Below are 19730 nucleotides of genomic sequence, written 5' to 3' on the forward strand. Positions count from 1 at the left end.
AGAGCGAGGGGAGGAGGGGAGAGGCGGCAGGAGAGAGGAGGGAGGGAGCCAGCGATGGGAGGAAGGAGTGGGAAGAGGCGGAAGCAGAGGAGGAGAGAAATGGAGGGAGGGAGGACTGCTCGGCGCTGCCACTGCTTCCCCTCATCTGCTATCTGCTCCTCCATCTGCCTCAATATTCTCTTTCTTTTCCTTTTTACTGGGAAGAAACAAACAGATCCTGTGTTGCGTGAGGAGGCAGCAGGCTGGATGAGAGACAGTGATCAATGGCAAAAGCCACATGGGCGTGATGCTGCACTAAAAAGGCCGAGCCAAATATAGTCTGGGTGGAGGAGGACGCAGGACGGAGCGTCACGGGACGGGTGCATTAAAAGGGCCCCGGCCGGTTTAAAGCAGCGCTGACATGGCGTCTGAACCGTCGCTCCTCCACAGCACTGATCCGAGCCCGATGAGCCGAAAAAGGCCGCACATGGCGCGCATTTGCCCACACGTGCATGCACAAACGCACACGCATGATTTGTTGACACAGTGCTGTGTCACCGTGCAGCGGCGGGCTGATTAAACGATGCCACATTTTGAGTCACCTTTCAGCCCTCATCAGTGTCAGCACCCGGCCGAAAGGATCAAGACTGTTCTCTCTGGAGCAGTATTTGCCATGCGAATCCCACAATGGAGCTGTTCAAAATGCAAACTGTACTGCACACCTTTACAGTGCAATATTACACTTCATGCCTTTGTTGTGAAATTGACATGCACGTTTGGCAGCTTGTGTATCTTTGTGTTTTCTTCTGAACTGACTAAATTAAAGAAAATGGGCTAATGAAAGATGTACAGATTATGGGGATAGGTGCTACTTCAACATATTCAAATCTGTTTGAGAAAGGCTGAAGATTTAAAGCGATTTAGAGATTTTAAAGGTGAAATATGGATGTTATTTTGTCCACTTTAATAAGAGATTTGATTGTATAACTTAAATGTAATAAAGGATGATTCTCTTTATAGAATCTTGAAATACAGAAATAACTCAGTGTTCTTTTTACACATATTTCAGGTTGGCATTTGATGTTACGGCTGATTTAATCCCCATAATTTGGGTTTGCCGCTGCTTCCCTCCTTGGCTTGTGGTCCCGTCTGCTCTGTTGTGGTTTAGTGACGTGCTGCGAATCGTCAGAACAGACAGACTGAGCCTGTTTCAGCGTGAGTGAAATAAGAGAAAGGAGATCAATCACTCACAGAGATGCTGGACAGCCGGGTTCGTCCTCCACCGTAGCAGTCCACGGTCTGTGGAGCCGAGACTTCCTGGAGCTCCTCGGCCCAGCTGCTCAGCATGAAGCCTCGTCCTCCTCTCTCCTCCCACCAAACGCCGGTCTGGACATTCCCGGGGAAGATTTCTCCTTCCTCTTCCTCATCCATGTCCACATCACAGTCCTCCATCCAGGCACGCCGTGGAGTGGGAGGAGGAGACTCTGGGATGAGGAGGGGCTGAGAGCTTTGGCTGAGAAAGAGGCCACCCGGGTTCACACACAGATCTGAGGCTGAAAGTGGCTGATTGGGTGGTTTTTTTTTTTTGTCCAATCTGTTCGACTATACTGTATAATGATGACTTGAGCTTTATGTTGTTTTCACAGGGGATTAGCTCAAACATCAGATAATTTAAATCAATGGTTGACTGGTCTTGTTTCAATGCAGTTGTTTGATTTTTCATTTCCAGTATCGAGTGAGTCTCCAAATTGCTCTGTGACCCCTCCATGTGTTTTTTTTTTTTTCCAGTTCTGGTCTTCAGATTGCAGATATTAAGAATTATCAATCAGGAACACATCAAAATTGATTTTATTTTGGTCACTGATTACCAGATTTGGCCACTGTTTGCCACTTTGGCCAGGCCAGTTTGATTGATGGTTGGCTGCGTGGCCAGCACCTCTAATTTTTCTTCACCTGATAAAGCAACAAAGACACAAGTCTTCTGACACAGAATTCCAGACAGAAACGGTTCACAGTCAAGATAAGGTTCAGACTCCAGAAGCACCCGACAGGGAAACCTCGCCTCTCCCCCAAAAGTAAGATTTCCTTTTGGACGACCGGCCTGTTTTCTCAGTTTGCCTCTGGATGGTGCCATTGAGCTAAATCACCAAGAAAGGTTTGAGAGCGACATGATTAACAAATTGGCATGTTTCATAACTGCTCAGTTCTTTAATTCAGTGCCCTGATCTGTTGGAAGTCTTCGACTTTCACTGTGTTTGACACAAAACATTTGACGTCTCAATTTCCCTGCAGAACAAAACAGACATGAAAGTCATCATTATCATGCTAACTGGCCCATTTGGCCTCATAGCTGGACCGAGCAACCTGGTAGACACTAAACCACCGCCGCCCCCTTTTTAGCAGCAGAGCCCCATCTGACAAGGACAAAGGTCAGTTAGAATCCTGAAGAGACACCATCTGGAGAAGCTCTTCACAAAACTCAAACCTCATCTTCTAATTCTATATCTCCCATGCTTTGTTAAGTCTTCAGAGATGCAAATATGGAGTTTGAAATTCACAATTTCCCCCCACTGGTCGACGTTCATATTAGATCTTGGTCGGTTGGTTGAATGTATCTCAGATAATCTAACGTAAAAGCTGTAAAGGAAAAAAATCAGAATATGTTCAGCTGAAATTGTTTTAATGTTGATGAATCAAAATGGATAAAATACAAGAAGAATTACAAAGTAAGAATTTATTCAGGGATGATCTCTAAATCCCAGAGTAATCCAGTTCCCCCGTGCCACCAGCTGCTGTTGACGGCAGAGAGTGGAGTTGCTCTTTAAAGGTGCATTAAGGAGTTTTTCAACCTTAAAAATACTTAATTTTCCACCATAAATTTGTTACAAATTTCAATGATGTGTACAATGTGCCCTGACATATTCATTGCAAGTACCTCTAACAGCGCTAAATTGTCACTTGAAAGTTGCAGTGCCAGTCCGGCACCAGAATTTTTTTGAGGAGAATTTGAAAGGAATGACATAATGCACGCTCCGGCTGGCCTGATTTGCTTAGGTTTCGTTTTGTCCGCCATTACTCCGCCAGATGCTTAGCGAGCAACAACTGAGCAGCAGTGAGGATGGATCTTCCAGAAAGTACAAAAAGACCGGCTTCTAGCACTGCCACAGCTCCAGCACAGACCCCACCAGGCAGAAGAAACTTAAATTTTACTCAAGCGCTACTTAAAGAGCGAGGAAGGAGTTCCCCCCTTCCGTGCACGTACATGGACGCAAGCCACAAGCACGAGCGTTTCACTAAGCTGCAGTTACACCCAAGGCCTGCAGGGGCCGTTGTGTAAAGCGTATAAAGCGTGCAAACTCCTTAATGCACCTTTAAGAAAAGTCTTTCATGAAGTTGGTTTGAAAGTTGCTCAAGCGTCGCAGCAGCTCCTCGAACACGTCCGAACACACCAGCGTACAAAGCCTGCAAAGACACCAAGGTCACGTCATCAAGAGCTGCTGAATACACTTCACTAAAACACAGTACACTCCTTCAAATCTTTTTTATTTTTAAACTCATGGGTTCACACTGGCTCTCCCCTTTAAATAAGTTTTTTTTTCTACTTGAATTTGTAAATACTGGAAGAACAGTATCAAGGCGGGTCATCCTGTACAAAGACACTCTTTAACTGAAACTTGGGCACAAGTTGCCCCACTTTCTGCTTTGTCATGAACGTGTGCCACCTAGTGGTGAGCATTCAACACTGCTTATCCACACAACTAGTCGTTTTCTTTTTTTATTTTACAAAGCTGTTCTCAAAACTCTGAATTATTAACCTGGAATGATGATAACTAAAAAGTAAAGTGGAAGGAGAGGAAGAGAGGTCTATTATGAGTGTGGAATCAGTAACCAGTTCATCCAGATTTCTGATCTCAAACTCTGAGTTATTATCTCAGTGTTACCTGATGTGGTGGGTTCCCTCCTTCTGTGTAAAGTCACAGCCTGGACTGACCAACACCCCGGCCTCTTCCAGCAGCTTCACACAGTAGAAGGTGTCCGGTTCTATTCCTGCTTCCTAAAAATAAGCAATCCGACCAGTTTTTGAGCCTGAAAAGGATGTGTTTTCTGTTCACTGCCTCCTCACGGCTCTGAGTTTCAGTCACCTGGGCTCTCTGGATGGCTTTGGGTGGGATATCCACTCTGGGGAACAGGAAAGCTCCTCCGTCCCCCGGCTGGCAGCTCAAACCAGGCAGGCGGTTCAGAACCTCGGAGGCTGTTTTCACATTGTGGACCAGCGTGCTCCGGATGTGCTGGATCTCCTGCAGACGACCACACAGGTGTCTAGAGTGAAAGCCAGTCTATAGATAAGAAAACAGCCTCAGAACTGTCTGAGGCTCTGCTGCACTCAGTTCAAACCAGGTCCCACCTGCTCGTACAGGGGGTAGGACGAGTCTCCGGGCTGCGGAGGGGAGCTCATGATGTCGAGGGCGAGCTGGCCCGACACAGAACCACAGCTGCCTATGGAGAAGATCTTGTAGACGTACTCCATGACGGCCGGGTCCAAGTTGAGCAGCTCCACGTATCCACCGCGCAGACCACACCTGAAGGAACCAAAACACAGCCGTGGCCGGGAGTCGAATTCCTTATCCTTATCTGAGCCAATGTCATAAACATTTTACCAGTAAGTTATTACACTTTGGAGTAATTGAAAAAAGCAAGTGGCTGGGACAGTCATCATACTGAATGAATGAGGACACACACCATGTAGCACCCTCTGTTATGGCGACAACTATGTTTTTACTATTTTATGACTTTACTGGTGTGAACAAATTAGTACATTAGTGCTCGCAACAAGGATTAAGGTTTCATTTAAAGTTTCATTTCACAACATCCATGTTTCTGGAACAGTGTGGTGTTAGTTCAAGTCAAAGACATGCACTCACTCCCCCATCATCCCTTTGGACGCTGAGTGGAAGGAGGCCAGCTGAACCGAGTCCGACAGAGGAGCTCCCATCTCAGCCACCACTTTCTTATAGGAGATGAACCTGCTGCCTTCTCCGTAAATATAATCCTGATAGACCTGAGGAAGAACATGCAGATCCATCAGAGCGCTCGGTCCAACCTGTGGTCCGGGAACCCTGCAGCAGGACTTTTCTGTCTTGAAACAGAGTCTCAAAACCTTCAAGCTTCCATAAGTCAGGGTCAGCTTTAGAAACCCAAAATACAGTTTTTGGCGCCTTTAACAATATAAGGAAGTACGGCTAAGAAATGTCAGAATGTTACGACTGTTTTAGCTGGTTTTACCTCGTCAGCCAGCAGGAAGAGTTTCTTCTCTGAGGCAAAGCGAATCACCTCCTCCATGGACTCTCTGCTCTGAACCAAACCTGCAGGAACATGGAGGTGAGCTGAGCACACAGTAACCATTCGATCAGAGAGTTTCTCTAAAGCAGGTTATTCATTTGTAAGGTTTCAAGTATTATAACCAGACTTTGCCTGAAACAACAAGAAAAAAGACTTTGAACAGTTTTTTCATTTTTTAATGTTGTTTATGAGAAAAACCTCCATGGAATAAATCAGAGTGAGAAAGTTAAAGAGCAACTGACTTAATTTACCATGTTGATTCCAGAGACTGAGGTAGATGCCTGTTTTATTTTTCTATTAAGTTTAAGCGTTCCTTTGGCCTGTCGGAAGGCCTAAGAGAATCCCGAATTACATCTACCAACAAAACGTGCCTTTGGCATGTCTCCACAGCGTGCGTCGGTCTTCCTTCAAAATGTCATCTGGCAGTGGTGACAAAGACAAGTGTCGAGGACTACAACACTGGGTTCAATCATTAAAAAAAAATAAAAAAATCTCCATGTTTTGTTCTTTGATCAGTAACCCAGCAGGGTTGTCTGCGAAAGTCTAACTCTGGTTAAAGTTAAACAGACTTGTGTAAATATGTGTTTGTCCTGTCAGACTGTTGCTACCTGCAGGGTTTCCGGGGTTGATGACGTACAGAGCCACCGGCTTGCAGACGCCCTCTGCGGAGTCAAGCGCCCGCTGCAGCTCCTCCACCTTCAGCGCCCAGCCCTCCTCCTCACACAGGTAGTAGGGCACAACTACGGCGCCCTGGCCCGTCACTGACCAGACGGTGGTACTGTGTCCCGGTGCTGGAACCAGCACCCCGGCCCTGGGAGAGGCCTCGCTGTCCACCAAGATCTTGAGGATGTTCTAATGAGGGATGAAGGTGATGTTAGACGGATGTTCAGTGAAGACTTGCAGTGTGTCGGTCTTCAGATCTTCAGAAACGTCACCGTCAGGGCCCACTGAGAGCCGCAGGTGATGAAGATGTTCTTGGGGTGGGAAGGAACTCCTCCATCTCGCCTCCTTATGAACTCAGAGACCCTGTGGACCACGTCACTGATACCGGCGGTCGAGGTGTAACACCCTGGACAATACACACATGCAAATACACAACAAATGACACAACACAACAGCACGCTACAGCTGATTGATAATATATATATATTTTACTCCTGTCATGCTGTGTATCACGTCTGACTAAAATCTCAGAAGCAGGTTGGAAAAAGTGAATCATTTAATAATAGAATTTAATACAAGATTTAACAAAAACTTCTAAAGTTATTGTATAAACCAATGAGGTGGACTCCATAAGAAAAAAGATTCAACTTCACAATAATCTCATCTCAGTGTTTGACAGAAAAAACATTATTTTTCATTTCAAACTGATTCCTTCGTCCCACTTTTTTTTTTAATTCAAACTTTGCATAAGGTCTTTTCATTTGAATCAAAAGTTTAAATTCTGAGCTGATTTCCTGCTTCCAGCTGCCTCACCTACGCTGGATCCTTCACACCTCTCCAGCAGCCACTCAGCCCTCTGTTTGGCGTCCAGAGGCAGTTTGCTGCTGTCCAAAAGCTCAGGGTAGAAACAGGCTGCCAGAACCTGTAGAGACAGAGAAAAAAAAATAAAGGTGATTTCACTTCAGAGAGACATGAGCAGAGTTTAGGTTCCTCACCTGTCGGACAAACGTGAGCGGCTTCAGCCCCCCTCTGTGAGGGTCCCCCCAGGAGACATTAATCACGTCTTTGTAGGGCTTCGCAGCTCCCTGTGGACACGCAGAGATCCTCACATCAGCACAGAGCTCACACTGTGACACCAGCGTGTGTTAGTTCTACCTTTCCGAGCTCCTTCTGGATGTCTGCAGCCAGCTCCAGCAGAGCAGGCAGCTGCTGCTCGTTCATGTTCCTCACATGTTGGTTGATCGCGTGAAGGCCCGACATGTCTGCTGCTCCAACCGTAAGACGTTGACCCTCGAGGTGTCTCGCTGGTTAAAGGCAAACACGGAGGAAATGAGTCAGCTTGTATCTTATTAACAAACATCCAGGAGATCAAACCTGTTCTTTTCAGAACACACTTCACCTCTGGAGTTTTGTTGTGCAGTAACTTATTACCCTGAGGGTATGACTGCAAATTTGAGAAGCTGTAACAGATTTTGAATTGGCAGATATAATGCAGCAAAAAAATGGCTTACTTTGACTTATCTTAGGTACCACAGTCTGCTCTCTCCTCAGCTCTGTCCATCCTTCCCCTAACAGAGTTTGGTTTTCACATCCAGAGTTTTTTGTGGGATGTTTCTGGTTTACATGACTGCAGAAAATGTCTCCTTTGAAGAGGAGCAGCTGCTGGTTCGCCCTCTGGTTTGGAGCCGTCAGTGTATGACATGGTTTGACAACATCCTATTTGCAGTTTTAAATTCTCTACAAAATCTTTGATTTTCTTCATCCATCCCATAACTCAAGTTGATGAATAACACCACAGTAACAGAAGACAGTGATGACATTCACCAGTTTATTCGTATATTATTGTAGTGGCTATTTGTCAGAATACAACAAAAATCAAAAATCAAAACTTAATCCTCAAACTGCCACTGATGCACCGGGTCGTGGTTTAGGCAGGCAAAAAAAAAAAACATAGTCCAACAAAATTCCAGTCAGGTTTTATCATGGTTTATTCTCCATGGCAAGCAAATAATTGGGGCGATCACTTCCTGCTGCTTCTCTTGGGCTGGTAAAAAAAACCATAGCCCCACCCATGCTGCATGCTGGTCCACTACCTGCAACCTCCTTAAATAACCTCCAAGTGCAGGTGGTACTAATTAACTCTACAAAATCAAGCCTAACAGAAAATAATGTGCAAATTACTGCCTGCCTGAGGCGGCTGGACAGCCCGAGCTTCTGCAGAATCTCCTCTTGGAGTAACGTCTGTGTATCCTGCAGCTGAGATTCAAACAAAGAAAGATCCTTGCTGGATGTGATGTTGTTGCCCTCCGCTTCACTCAGGAGGCCGTTTGCATCTTCCAACTCTTTCTGCATCTTGGTGGTCTTGGATTCCAGGTCCTGTCTCTGGGTTCTCAGGAACTCCCCAGCTCGCACGCCTCTGGATGCTTCATCTGCTGGATTTTCCTTTGAGCTCACATATCTCCACTCATCAACAGATGTGGCTTCTCTGATGTGAGCAGTTCTGGTCGCCACAAAGATGTGAAATCACTTGGTTTCATTGAAGATGTATTTCAGGACGATTGTGCTGTCAGTCCAGAAAATAGATTCCTTCAACTGAAGTTGCAGCTCCTTTTGCAGCATTTTAGCAACTCTGACAGCAAGAACTGCAGTGGTGAGTTCCAAGTGAAGAATTGTCTGTTTCAGTGGAGCAACTCTGCCTTTTCCCAAGAGAAACTAAACATGGACTTCACCATCACTTTCCAGTCTCAAGTAGGAAGCTGTTCCATATCCAACTTCACTCGCATCAGATAAGTTTTGCAGCTGTGCAACAACGTGGTTGCCAAAGTCTCTGGGTTTAAAACAGCGATCAACCTCAAACTCCGCCACCCTGTGGAGGTCCTTAAGCCAGTCTGCCCATGTTTTTCCAAATGACTCAGTTATGGCTTCATCCCAGCCCTGGTTTCTTCTACAGAGCTCCTGCAGGAGCAGCTTGGCTGGCATGATGAATGGAGCCAGGAATCCCAATGGATCACACAGCGAGCTGACCACTGGCAGAATGCCTCTTCTCGTCTGAGACCATTGTGATGCGGAGGTTTTGAACTTGAACTTGTCAGTTTCCACACACCACTGTAGTCCCAGAGCTCTCTCCACTGGAAGTTGATCTTTATCCAAGTCCAGTTCCATAACTTCCTTTGCTCTGCTGTCCACTGGAACTGATGCCAGCACTCTGCGGTTGTTGCTGATCCTCTTTGAAAGCTTGAATCCTTCTTTGAGACAAAGTGCTGTCAGGTCCCTTATCATTTGGTCAGCAGGCACCCTTTCTCCACATCCTTGAATCACATCATCAAGAAATGTGACATACTCCATTTTGAAATGTTCATTTTTGTCAAACTTTCTTTTCAAGCACTGCAGGCGCTTTTCTGCAACACAGCGATAATTTGGGAAAGCAGGGCTTTCTTCTCTGAAAGGTAAGTCAATGCAATAATGATCCTTGACTAATGCTGCTGTACTGTTCATAATGTCCATGAACTTTATGTCTTCTCTGGACATTTCAGTCTTCTCCTCTGATGATCTCTCATTAAAGTCATGGTTGAACTGTTTAACCAGCATTTCTTGCGGATGTTCAGCAGAGATCCGGTTGGTTGTTACAGTAAGACAGCCACTCTTGCTCTTACTGTCAGCTCTGCCACGCAGCGGTCCGTTAATGACCCAACCAGTCCTGGTCCTGACAGCATAGGGTCCTTCGCCCTGGCTATTTATCACCTCCCAAGGTTCCATCACGTTTGGGGTGTCTGTACCAGTAAGTAAGTCGATGTTTGCATCAATATCATGAAGCTTAACAACATCCGTTAGATAAGACCACTGGTCTACATCCTCTTGGCGTGGGACATTTAACACAGAAACAGGCATGGTCCTCTGCGTTAACACATCTGGGAGCTCAATGAAAACATTCACATCCAGAACAGATACCTCAAGTCCCGACAACACCTGAGTATCAACAACCTTTGTTCTCAGCAGAATACTTGTGCTTTTACCCTTCAAATTCAACTTTTTGCCAGTGTTTCTGTACAAAATGTGCCTGAGCTTCCTGGATCCCAAAAAGCGTATGTTTGCACTGTTTTATTACTCTTCTGGCTATTGACTTTAACTGCCACAATAGAAAAGACAGAATCATCATTTTCACAATCGGCCCCAATATGGCCAAAGGTCTGAGTCATCGTAGTGGAAACACTTGGAGAGCTCGCAGAACTTTGACTATGCGCCGAGGATGTACCTTTATCCTGTCGCTCTATGTGAAGGACTCCCGGGTGCTTCTGGTGACACACACTGCAATCCAAACGACTCCTGCAGTCTTTGCTCGTGTGGCCTACTTTCAGGCAACCAAAACAAATTCCTTTTTCTTTTATGAAATTAATCTTATCCCGGTGAGCTTTCACTTTAATACTGTGAGCATTTATCCAATGAATGACTCTTGTGTGTGCAGAACAGACAATTCTGAACAGAGGGTGGTTTGATTTTATCTCCTGTCTGCTGAGACACAACTGCATCTTGCACTTCAGTGACACTGGTAGCAAAACTTCGCTTCTTTCTTTGCCTGATGGAACTAGCATTGGAAGCTTTGGAGTTGATAGATTGCGAGTCCTGGATGTTACCAAAAAGTGGATCAGAGGCTATTCTAACTTGCTTCTCAATGAAAGTAACAAGATCGGTGAAAACTGCTCACTGACCACGTCGCTCATGGAAATCACAAGCTACACTTCTCCATTTTTCCCTTAATTTGTAAGGAAGTTTAAAATGATGCTTCTCGTGTTAGATGGTAAGTCAAGTTCTTTCATGTGCATCATTTGCTCTGTTAAATTTGAGCATCCTCTCAGAAACAGGGAAAATGACTGTAGTTCTTTAACATCTTCACCTTTAATAGGTGTCCAGTTAAGAATCTTCTCCATATAAGCAGAAGCAACTCTGTACTCATTTCCAAAGTGTTCTGCAAGAAGATCTTTGGTGCTGCTACCCCTGTTCTGCTGGTAAATGCTGACAACTTTGCACCAGGTCTCTCGGCTGCCCCCTGGTGTATTGTTCGAGGAAGTGCAAACAATCATTCCAGTTAGTGGTTTTCTCCTCCACTCCATTTTCAAATGCTCTAATAAAGGACCTGTATTGAAACGGGTCTCCATCAAACACCGGAATGTTTCTAAATGGAAGGGTAGAGGACAGATTTTGCTACACCAACAAAGCAGTGATCTCGTTTTGCCTTTGCATTATAGTGACAACGTCATCTGGATGATTCTCAGCTTGAACGTGATGTATTGTTTCATTTTCATCCCTTGTTTGTACCGATGGAGCTGGAGCCTCAGCATTAGTTGTCACTTCATTCATGTGGGTGTCTGCCCTTTGTTGAGACCCGCCAGTCTTTATTTGAGGTACAGAATCAGGTACGGACACAACGCGGCTTTCATCTTTAGTTGGAACGAATGTGTCTGCATCAGGATTCAGCTTTTTCGTGTTTTGACAGTTTCTTTCCAAATAAGAGTTCATGCCGTCTGATCTCTGTGAGACACACTGAGATGCGTTCGTTTCTAGGACATGAAGCTTTGCGTTTGTTACCGCCAGCTCTGTTTCAAGCTCCAGCTGTTCCTCTTGTCTCCTCAGCAGTTCCTCCTGTCTCTTCAGCTGTTCCTCCTGAGCTTCGAGCTGATGTTTCTTCTTGAGCGCAGCGACGCGCTCCATCAGTGCTGCTTTCTCAACTTCAGCTTTAAAGGTGCATTAAGGAGTTTGCACGTTTTATGCAAAACGGCGGCCCCTGCAGGCCTTGGGCATAATGCAGCTTAGTGAAAAACTCGTGCCTGTGGCTCGCATGCACAGAAGAGGGGAACTCCTTCCTCGCTCTTTTAGTAGCGCTCGAGTAAAATTTAAGTTTCTTTTACCTGGTGGAGTCTGTGTTGGAGTTGTGGCAGTGCGAGAAGCCAGTCTTTTCTTACTTTCTGGAAGATCCTGCTCAGTTCTTGCTCACTAAGCAGTAATGGCAGACAAAACAAAACTTAACTCCATCAGGCCAGCCGGAGCGCGCATTACGTCATTCCTTTCAAATTCTCCTCAAAAAAATGCTGGTGCCGGACCGGCACTGCAACTTTCAAGTGACAATTTAGCGCTGTTAGCGGTACTTGCAATGAATATGTCAGGGCACATTGTACACATCATTAAAAATGTGTAACATATTTATGGTGTAAAATATGTATATTTGAAGTTGAAAAACTCCTTAATGCACCTTTAATGCGTGCAGATGATATGGAGGAAATCTGTGAGACCCATGACTGCAACTTTGAAGTGTGTGATTTTCCACGCGATACGGTATATTGGAAACACTGTCTTCAGGATTTATTTCCTCACAATCTGCACTGCGGTCTAGTGAACAGACACAGTGCGCACATATTCTACGCATTACGGTAAAAGCGAAACTGAGAGGATTGCAAACAAATGTTTATCACAACTCACCATAATGAATGGGAGACACATGAATACTGTTAATAAAAGCAAAACTGACCAACAAAGTACATTAAGGAAAGCTTATGCTAATGCGGATTTTCAGTCAATATAGGTCGAATGAACAGGGAGATAATGAGCTCAAATACTGCATTTCTCTTAAAAATATAATTTTTTACAATGTTTAAAGCTAAAACAAAGAGATGTGTCTGAAAGAGACACTAGAGTAATGTGATTGACAGATAATCTGGAGTCAATAGGTCCAACAACCCGGGAGCTATTGAGGAAAAACTCTCTTTTTTTCATAAAAATATTAATACAATTTATTAATTACTTTTTGTGAGCAAACAAAGAGCTGTGTCTGAACCAGAAGCTACAGTAATGTGATTCACAGGTGATTCGGAGTCAATAGGTCATATAGACCCTCCAGAAAAACGCGATTACGCAATCGCATGAATTCACGCATAAATCACCCTTTTGCCGCTGATTATGCAGGGGCCACATATTTTCCAAAAGTGCGCATAATTCCCGCAATAATCTCACATTTACCGCAAAAAAAAAGAGAAATGGTCTCGCTTGTAGTGCTGTGATGTTCAATGAACGAGTCGTTCACACACATCGCTGCTAAAACCTGTGATAAAGTGTGTGTGTGTGTGTGTGTGTGTGTGTGTGTGTGTGTGTTCCATTGATGAGCATTGGTGAGTAGCAATTTAAGATAAAGAACCAACTATTATAAAATGAATGTGATTTAGTGGTGTGTGTGTGTGTGTGTGTGTGTGTGTGTGTGTGTGTGTGTGTGTGTGTGTGTGCACGTGAATGCGCGAGAGCGAGAGAGATAGAGAGAGTGTGTGGGTAACCTACATATCTGGCATCCTTTCACATATTTCACAGCATATTTCACAACTGTCCGCAATTTTACGCATAAAGTGGCATAAAACCCCGCATATTCTAGACCCTCCAGAAAAACGCGAGCAAAAATTCTTGATTATGCGTACTTAAATCCCAGATTATGCAAGCTAAAATGCTTGATTATGCAAATGAATATGCGGTCCCCAAGAAAACAAAGAGCTGTGTCTGAACCACACAATACAGTAATGTGATTCACAGGTGATTTGGGGTCAATAGATCAAATAACCTGGGAGCTACTGAGGAAAAACTCTCTTTTTTTCATAAAAATATTAATAAAATGTATTAATAACTTTCTCTGAGCAAACAAAGTGCTGTGTCTGAACCACACAATACAGTTATGTGATTCACAAGTGATTTGGAGTCAATAAGTGTCACGCCCTGTGCCCCTGCACCCATGTGGGGGCGCTCGGGTCCTGTTTTGTTTGTCCGCCCTCATGTTCTCCTGCCTGGTCACCTGCCTGCTCCTCTTGTTCTCCTGTCTGGTCTGTCTCGTTAACTCCCTAATGTGCTGCACCTGTCCTGCCCCCTTTATTAAGCCCCATCTCCTGGTGTGTCTTGTCGGTTCCTTGTGGGTCTGTCCGTGTGTTCGCGTGTCCTGGCCTGCACCTGCTGTGTTTTTTGAGTTTCCTGAGTTCCTGGTTTCCTGACATCCTGAGTTCCCCTTGGAAATAAAAGACTCTTTTTGAACCCTGCCTTCTGCCTGCGCCTGGGTCCTTCCACCCCGCATCCGTGACAATAAGTCCAATAACCTGGGAGCTATTGAGGAAAAACTCTTTTTTTCATAAAATATTAATAAAAATTATTGAAAATGTTAAAACCTAAAACAAAGAGGTGTGTCTGAAAGAGAAGCTACTGTAATGTGATTCACAGGTGATTTGGAGTCAATAGGTCCAATAATAATTTTTATGAATATTTTTATGGAAAAAAAGTTATTGGACCTATTGACTTCAAATCACCTGTGAATCACATTACTGTATTGTGTGGTTCAGACACAGCTCTTTGTTTTCTTGGGGAATGTTATTAATAAATTTCATTAATATTTTTATGAAAAAAAGAGTGTTTCCTCAATAGCTCCCAGGTTATTTGACCTATTGACCCCAAATCACCTGTGAATCACATTACCGTAGTGTCTCTTTCAGACACATCACCTTGTTTTAGCTTTAAACATTGTAAAAAATTATAATATTTTTAAGAGAAATGCTGTATTTGAGCTCGTTATCTCCCTGTTCATTTGACCTATATTGACTGAAAATCCGCATTAGCATAAGCTTTCCTTAAAGCTAGGGTAGACGATGTTGTCCAAAAGCACTTTTTGTCATAGTGAGTGAAATGCTCCTTGCCCCCTGGGAGAAGTCAGTACATTATGTGTACGGAAAAAGGTGCAGGAAAAAATCTGAAAACTGTAGCGGCCAAAGGACAGTAAAAACTCCGACCAATCGTATCGCGCGGACCGCTCTTAAAGGTGCTGTAGGCAGGATTCAGCATCTCCACCATCTTGCTTAGGTTTGCCTAAGCAAGATGGCGATTTGACCCATCTAAGATGGCGATTTGAAACCCAGCACAGCCAATCCTGTCCTGTTTTCTCTGAAATCACGCCCGTACGCAAGTTAAGCCCCTCCCACAAGAACGTGTGACGAACGCCCCTCGACCAATCACAGTTAGAGCCTCAGAGGCTCTTCTGATTGGTCAAAGATACCTGGAGCTGTCGAGATTCCTTTTCAGCTCAGAACAGAGACAGATGGGAACGCTGCGCCCTCGCGGTAGTGCAATTATGCTACACTCCTAAAGGATTATCAATGGTTACTCTAACATTTAATCCAAAGAAAACACAGAAAAATTAGCATTGACTAGCAAAATCCTGCCTACAGCACCTTTAAGGAACCAATCAAATCCCTTCGCTGTTCTACCAGCCCCCTGCGCGTACATTTCAATGGCGTGCACTGGACCTGGTTCAGTGCGCGCGCGCGTTGCCAAGGCGATCTCGGTGCTCGCAGCTCGTGTGAAAAATAGAACGAAGCGGAGCGGGCGCGCTGCGCTCCTATGCGCGTTGTGTGCGGGCAGTCAGAAAGGTTAATAACATTGGAGGCGATCACAAACTCCGTGCGCGTGGCGCCTCCACGCGCGCGTGGCACTTCTGCGTCCAGTGCATTCGCTCCCAACGGGAGCTCCTCCAATGGGGTGGGAGCTGGGCGGAGCCTTGTGGAGATGCTACATTCGTGCTACATGCTAGTTTTCCAAGATCGTCGACCCTAACTTTAATGTACTTTGTTGGTCAGTTTCGCTTTTACCGTAATGCATAGAATATGTGCGCACCGCTTAATGACGTGTCGGCTCGCTTGACTGTGTTTGTCAGAGCGCCGGCTCACTTGACCGCAGTCAATCAAACACTTTGCGCATCAGGAGTTTCTTTATTCAGCTCCACAAACAGATGTCCTTTCTCAGTTAACCAGGCTTTTACTTCACCGGTGAAATCACAGAAAACAGTCATTTTTGATTGGAAATAATCCTTCTGCTTTGCAACTTCATCGTCTGGCAACGGTAGGGTTATGAAACTTTCATGTGTTTCACTTGCGTCTTGACAACACGAAATAAAGTTCAGAGTTCACTAACTGGATGTTTTCATTTGATTCCATTAATTTACGGATTTTTTCCATGTACCTTTTAGCTTGTATTTGGAACTTCTCTTTTCTTGACACACTTTGATGTAAAACTCCAAGCCTTTAGGAGTCATCTTAATGCTTCTCCTGGCTGACAGCCCTTCGGCGTCATTCCCCCATAGCACAGCGTACATTCTGATCTCCTAAACTGCCGTTGTTCCACAATAAAAGTCCGGTAATTAAGTGTGCAAAGTAGCAAGTCAGAACGCTTCACTCCGAATCGTCACACTTTCATCAAACTTGCAGAACTGCAATAGCTCTGGCTGTTTTCCATTACAGCTTTGCAGTAACATACCAGCTTGTGACTAGGACGATAGGTGAGCTGCTGATCTTATCCAAATGCCTTGATGAAGAAGCAAATTCCAAAAGGGATTAACAAGACGATCCGTGAATCTTCATCCAAAATCCAAATAATTCCAACAAGTCCATTGAAGAGGGGTAATGTCCTTTAGATCTGAGGGCGGGTTTTTTACGTTTTGTACTGGCTATTTGTCCTAATACAACAAAAATCAAACCTTAAACCTCAAACTGCCACTGATGCACCAGGTCGTGGTTTACGCAGTCAAAAGAAAACATAGTCCAACAAAATTCCAGTAAGGTTTTATCATGGTTTATTCTCCATGGCAAGCAAACAATTGGGGCGATCACTTCTTGCTGCTTCTCTTGGGCTGGAAAAAACCATAGCCCCACCCACTTGCACGTTGATCCACTACCTGCAACCTCCTTAAATAATTAGCAGTTACTTGATGTAACTCCAGTTCTACGAGTCAGTACATGCCCGCCTATGGGCTTCGCTAGTGGCACTTCTCTGCTCTTAGCCAATCCACTGAGACAAAAACTGAAACCTGCGCACCAATCCTAGCCATGTGTTGGCACAGCACCACGCCCTTCCCGAGGGCATATTACCAAGTGCTAGATGGCTCAATTTCCCTTCTTCTGAATCAGTAGAGAAGCAAGCAAACAGCTGGGCCAACAGGTAGGCTGGCTCTAGCAGGAGAAAATGGGGCAGGCAGCCTGCAACGAGGCGCTGCCCGCAATGTGCAGAAGCATCGCCACAGCGACACACACACGCCGACCGGGGCGAAGCCACAGCGGCAGGCAGGGAAAAACCCTGGTCCGCGACCCCACTTGGGACGCGACAGCCGGGCCAGAAGGACAGACATGGTAAGCGGCAGAACTCCTGTTCCCGCTAAGCACCGACACGGTCACAACATCCGCCAGCCATGGCAGAGCCAGAACGGCGGGCGGGAAAACCCCTGGTCCCCGACCCCACTCGGGATGCGGCAGCCAGGCTACAGGGACCAACACGGTTAAGCGACAGAACTCGTGTTCTCGCTGAAAACCGACATGGCCACAGTGTCTGTGCACATATCCATCAGATATGAGCACACAAAGTGGACGCGGAGGCCCAGGAGGCAGCCCGAATCGCCATTGCCATCTCAATACAGGCGGAAGCCGGTGGAGAAACGTCGCTGGGAGCGTATCTAATGAAGCCGGGATCGGGGCGCCCAACGACGGTAGCCCGGGTCGGCACGGCTCCGCCGCTCTGATGCCTCGCTGTGCTAACAAGAGCGGAGGCCGGCGGATAAACGCAGCTGGGAGCGTTGCGAGTGATACCAGGAGCGGGGCGCCTTACAGGGGGGACCCGGCCGGCACGGCTTCACCGCTCTGACGCTTCGTCGTACTCACATGAGCCTAAGCCGGTGGATAGTGCAGCCTGGAGCGTATGCGGGGTGCCGGTAGGACATCGGCAGTGCTCCGCTTGCCAGGCACGCATGGTGGGAAAGCTAGCAGCCCCAGCAAACTGCTTTGCCCCGCATCAACAGACCTCGGTGCATAGTTAGCTCCAGTACAAATAAAAAGCAGATCAGCAAGGTGGACCCATGAAACCAAGCTGTGTGAAACATTCCAGATGGTAAATAAGAAATGACAAACTACTGTCAGCAAATATACAGTAGTTGCATAGTAAAGCATGGAAACTGGTAGACATGCTATTACTTCCTCTTCTTCTCGGCGTTTAAAGCGCGGATGGAGAGAGCCACAAAGGAAAATTTATATCTGTTTTTAGTCGCTAGAGCAGGGGTGGGGAACCCTGGTCCTGGAGGGCCGCAAACCTGCATGTTTTCCATGTCTCCCTGCTTCAACACACCTGAAACAAATCAAGATTCATGGCCAAGTCCAGCAGAAAGCCAGATAACAAGCCTCATTGCAATCAGCTGTGTTGAAGCAGGGAGACATGGAAAACATGCAGGTTTGCGGCCCTCCAGAACCAGGGTTCCCCACCCCTGCGCTAGAGGGACAGTGAAGCGGAGGCCAGAGGGGAGGAGCTTATACTCCTGATGCAGAGGGTGGGTTTCGTCTCTGCGAATGGTCTTGGCTTTCTTAAGCAGCTGTCTACCTGGAATTTGGCGAGCTTCCTCAGACAAAATAGGCGCTGCTGACCCTTTTTACAGAGCATGTCACAGTTGTCATCAAATTTGAGCAAGTTATCTATTATCGTGCCCAGATATTTGTAACTGCTCACCAGTTTAACTCCCTGATTGTGAACGACACTGCGATGAGGAACCTGAGTCGTACGTCTGAAGTCAATACAGACTTCCTTAGTTTTAGTAACGTTGATCTGTAAAAAGAAATCATCGCACCAGGATACAAAATCGTCAAGTACCTGGCCGTGGCTGACCTCATCATGGAGCAGGCTGACTATAACAGAGTCGTCCGCATACTTTATAATGAATCTGTTTGTGTGACTACTACGACAGTCATTAGTATACAGAATGTAAAGAAGTGCAGACAGAACACAGCCTTGAGGTGAACCGGTTGAGGATGATAGAAGGCTGGACAATGTCCCATTCACTCTAACTTGTTGTGATCTGTTAGTGAGGAAATCAAGAATCCAACCCACAAGACACGCATCTAGACCAAACAAGACCAACTTACCGTGATCCCTCTGCACAGGGCCGCAGAGGCGTGTGGAATGAGCACGAATCACTGCTGGTGGCGAGAGATTCTGTGCAGGTCCCCCCCCCTGCCTGTTCAAGTACGTGACCATCGTAGTGTTGTCCATCCAACAGGGGGAGCCCCAGGACTCCCCGCTGGTCCCGCTCAGAGAGTGAGGAGAGGCCAAGCCACAGATGCCTCATGGAGAGCATTGGCCATGACGCAGCCTCCGTTGATGACGATGGCTCTGCACATCCGCATCAGGACCTCGGCTGTATTCTGGATCTCCTTGATGTCTTCTGGAGAACGCTGGGACTTCTCGTGGCAAATTTTGTCCACAGAGGCCAGCAGGAAGGTCATGTTGTTAGCTAGGGCGAATGTCTGGTTACTGCTAGTATAACCACGATCCAGGAAGCTCGCCATGAGCCTGTCTCTCTCAGACGGCAGCATGGGTTTACCTCCAGGCCAGGCAGAGTATTTGGGGAGAAGGCACAATCTGATGGAGTCCTCTATGGTAGGCACTCCGGAGACCGGCGGCCAGCCGTCCACACAGCAATATTCGCCGTAGCCTTTCACTGTGCCCTTGGCAGTGAGCGGCGTACCCCAATCTTTCCACACGTTCTCTTGGAATGATGGCACGGCGGAACATAACACCGCAGTCCGGGACAGAGTCCGTGACTGGGTTGCTAGCCCGAGTGCAAAGTCACGCTGAACCGGCTCTGGAGGCTGCAGCGGCAGTGCGAGGCCGGTGAGCTCGGCGGCGGAGGTGAAGAGCCCCGTGAGGTG

The 19730-nt window shown here is 46.2% G+C and overlaps 1 protein-coding gene across 1 annotated transcript; it reads right to left on the bottom strand.

The window, feature by feature from the left end:
- Nucleotides 1-3350: 3350 nt before the first annotated feature.
- Nucleotides 3351-7241, bottom strand: LOC115405836 (alanine aminotransferase 1). Its single transcript, XM_030115574.1, has 11 exons — nucleotides 7138-7241; nucleotides 6978-7067; nucleotides 6796-6904; nucleotides 6255-6388; nucleotides 5928-6171; nucleotides 5263-5342; nucleotides 4902-5038; nucleotides 4385-4559; nucleotides 4122-4277; nucleotides 3921-4033; nucleotides 3351-3441 (listed from the first exon to the last, which is right to left on the bottom strand). Exons 1-11 carry the CDS (start codon nucleotides 7201-7203, stop codon nucleotides 3351-3353), a joined length of 1395 nt encoding a protein of 464 aa, XP_029971434.1. The 5' UTR covers nucleotides 7204-7241.
- Nucleotides 7242-19730: the final 12489 nt, after the last annotated feature.

This window comes from Salarias fasciatus, chromosome 18 (assembly GCF_902148845.1).
Source record: "Salarias fasciatus chromosome 18, fSalaFa1.1, whole genome shotgun sequence".
In the NCBI taxonomy this organism is placed as follows: domain Eukaryota; kingdom Metazoa; phylum Chordata; class Actinopteri; order Blenniiformes; family Blenniidae; genus Salarias; species Salarias fasciatus.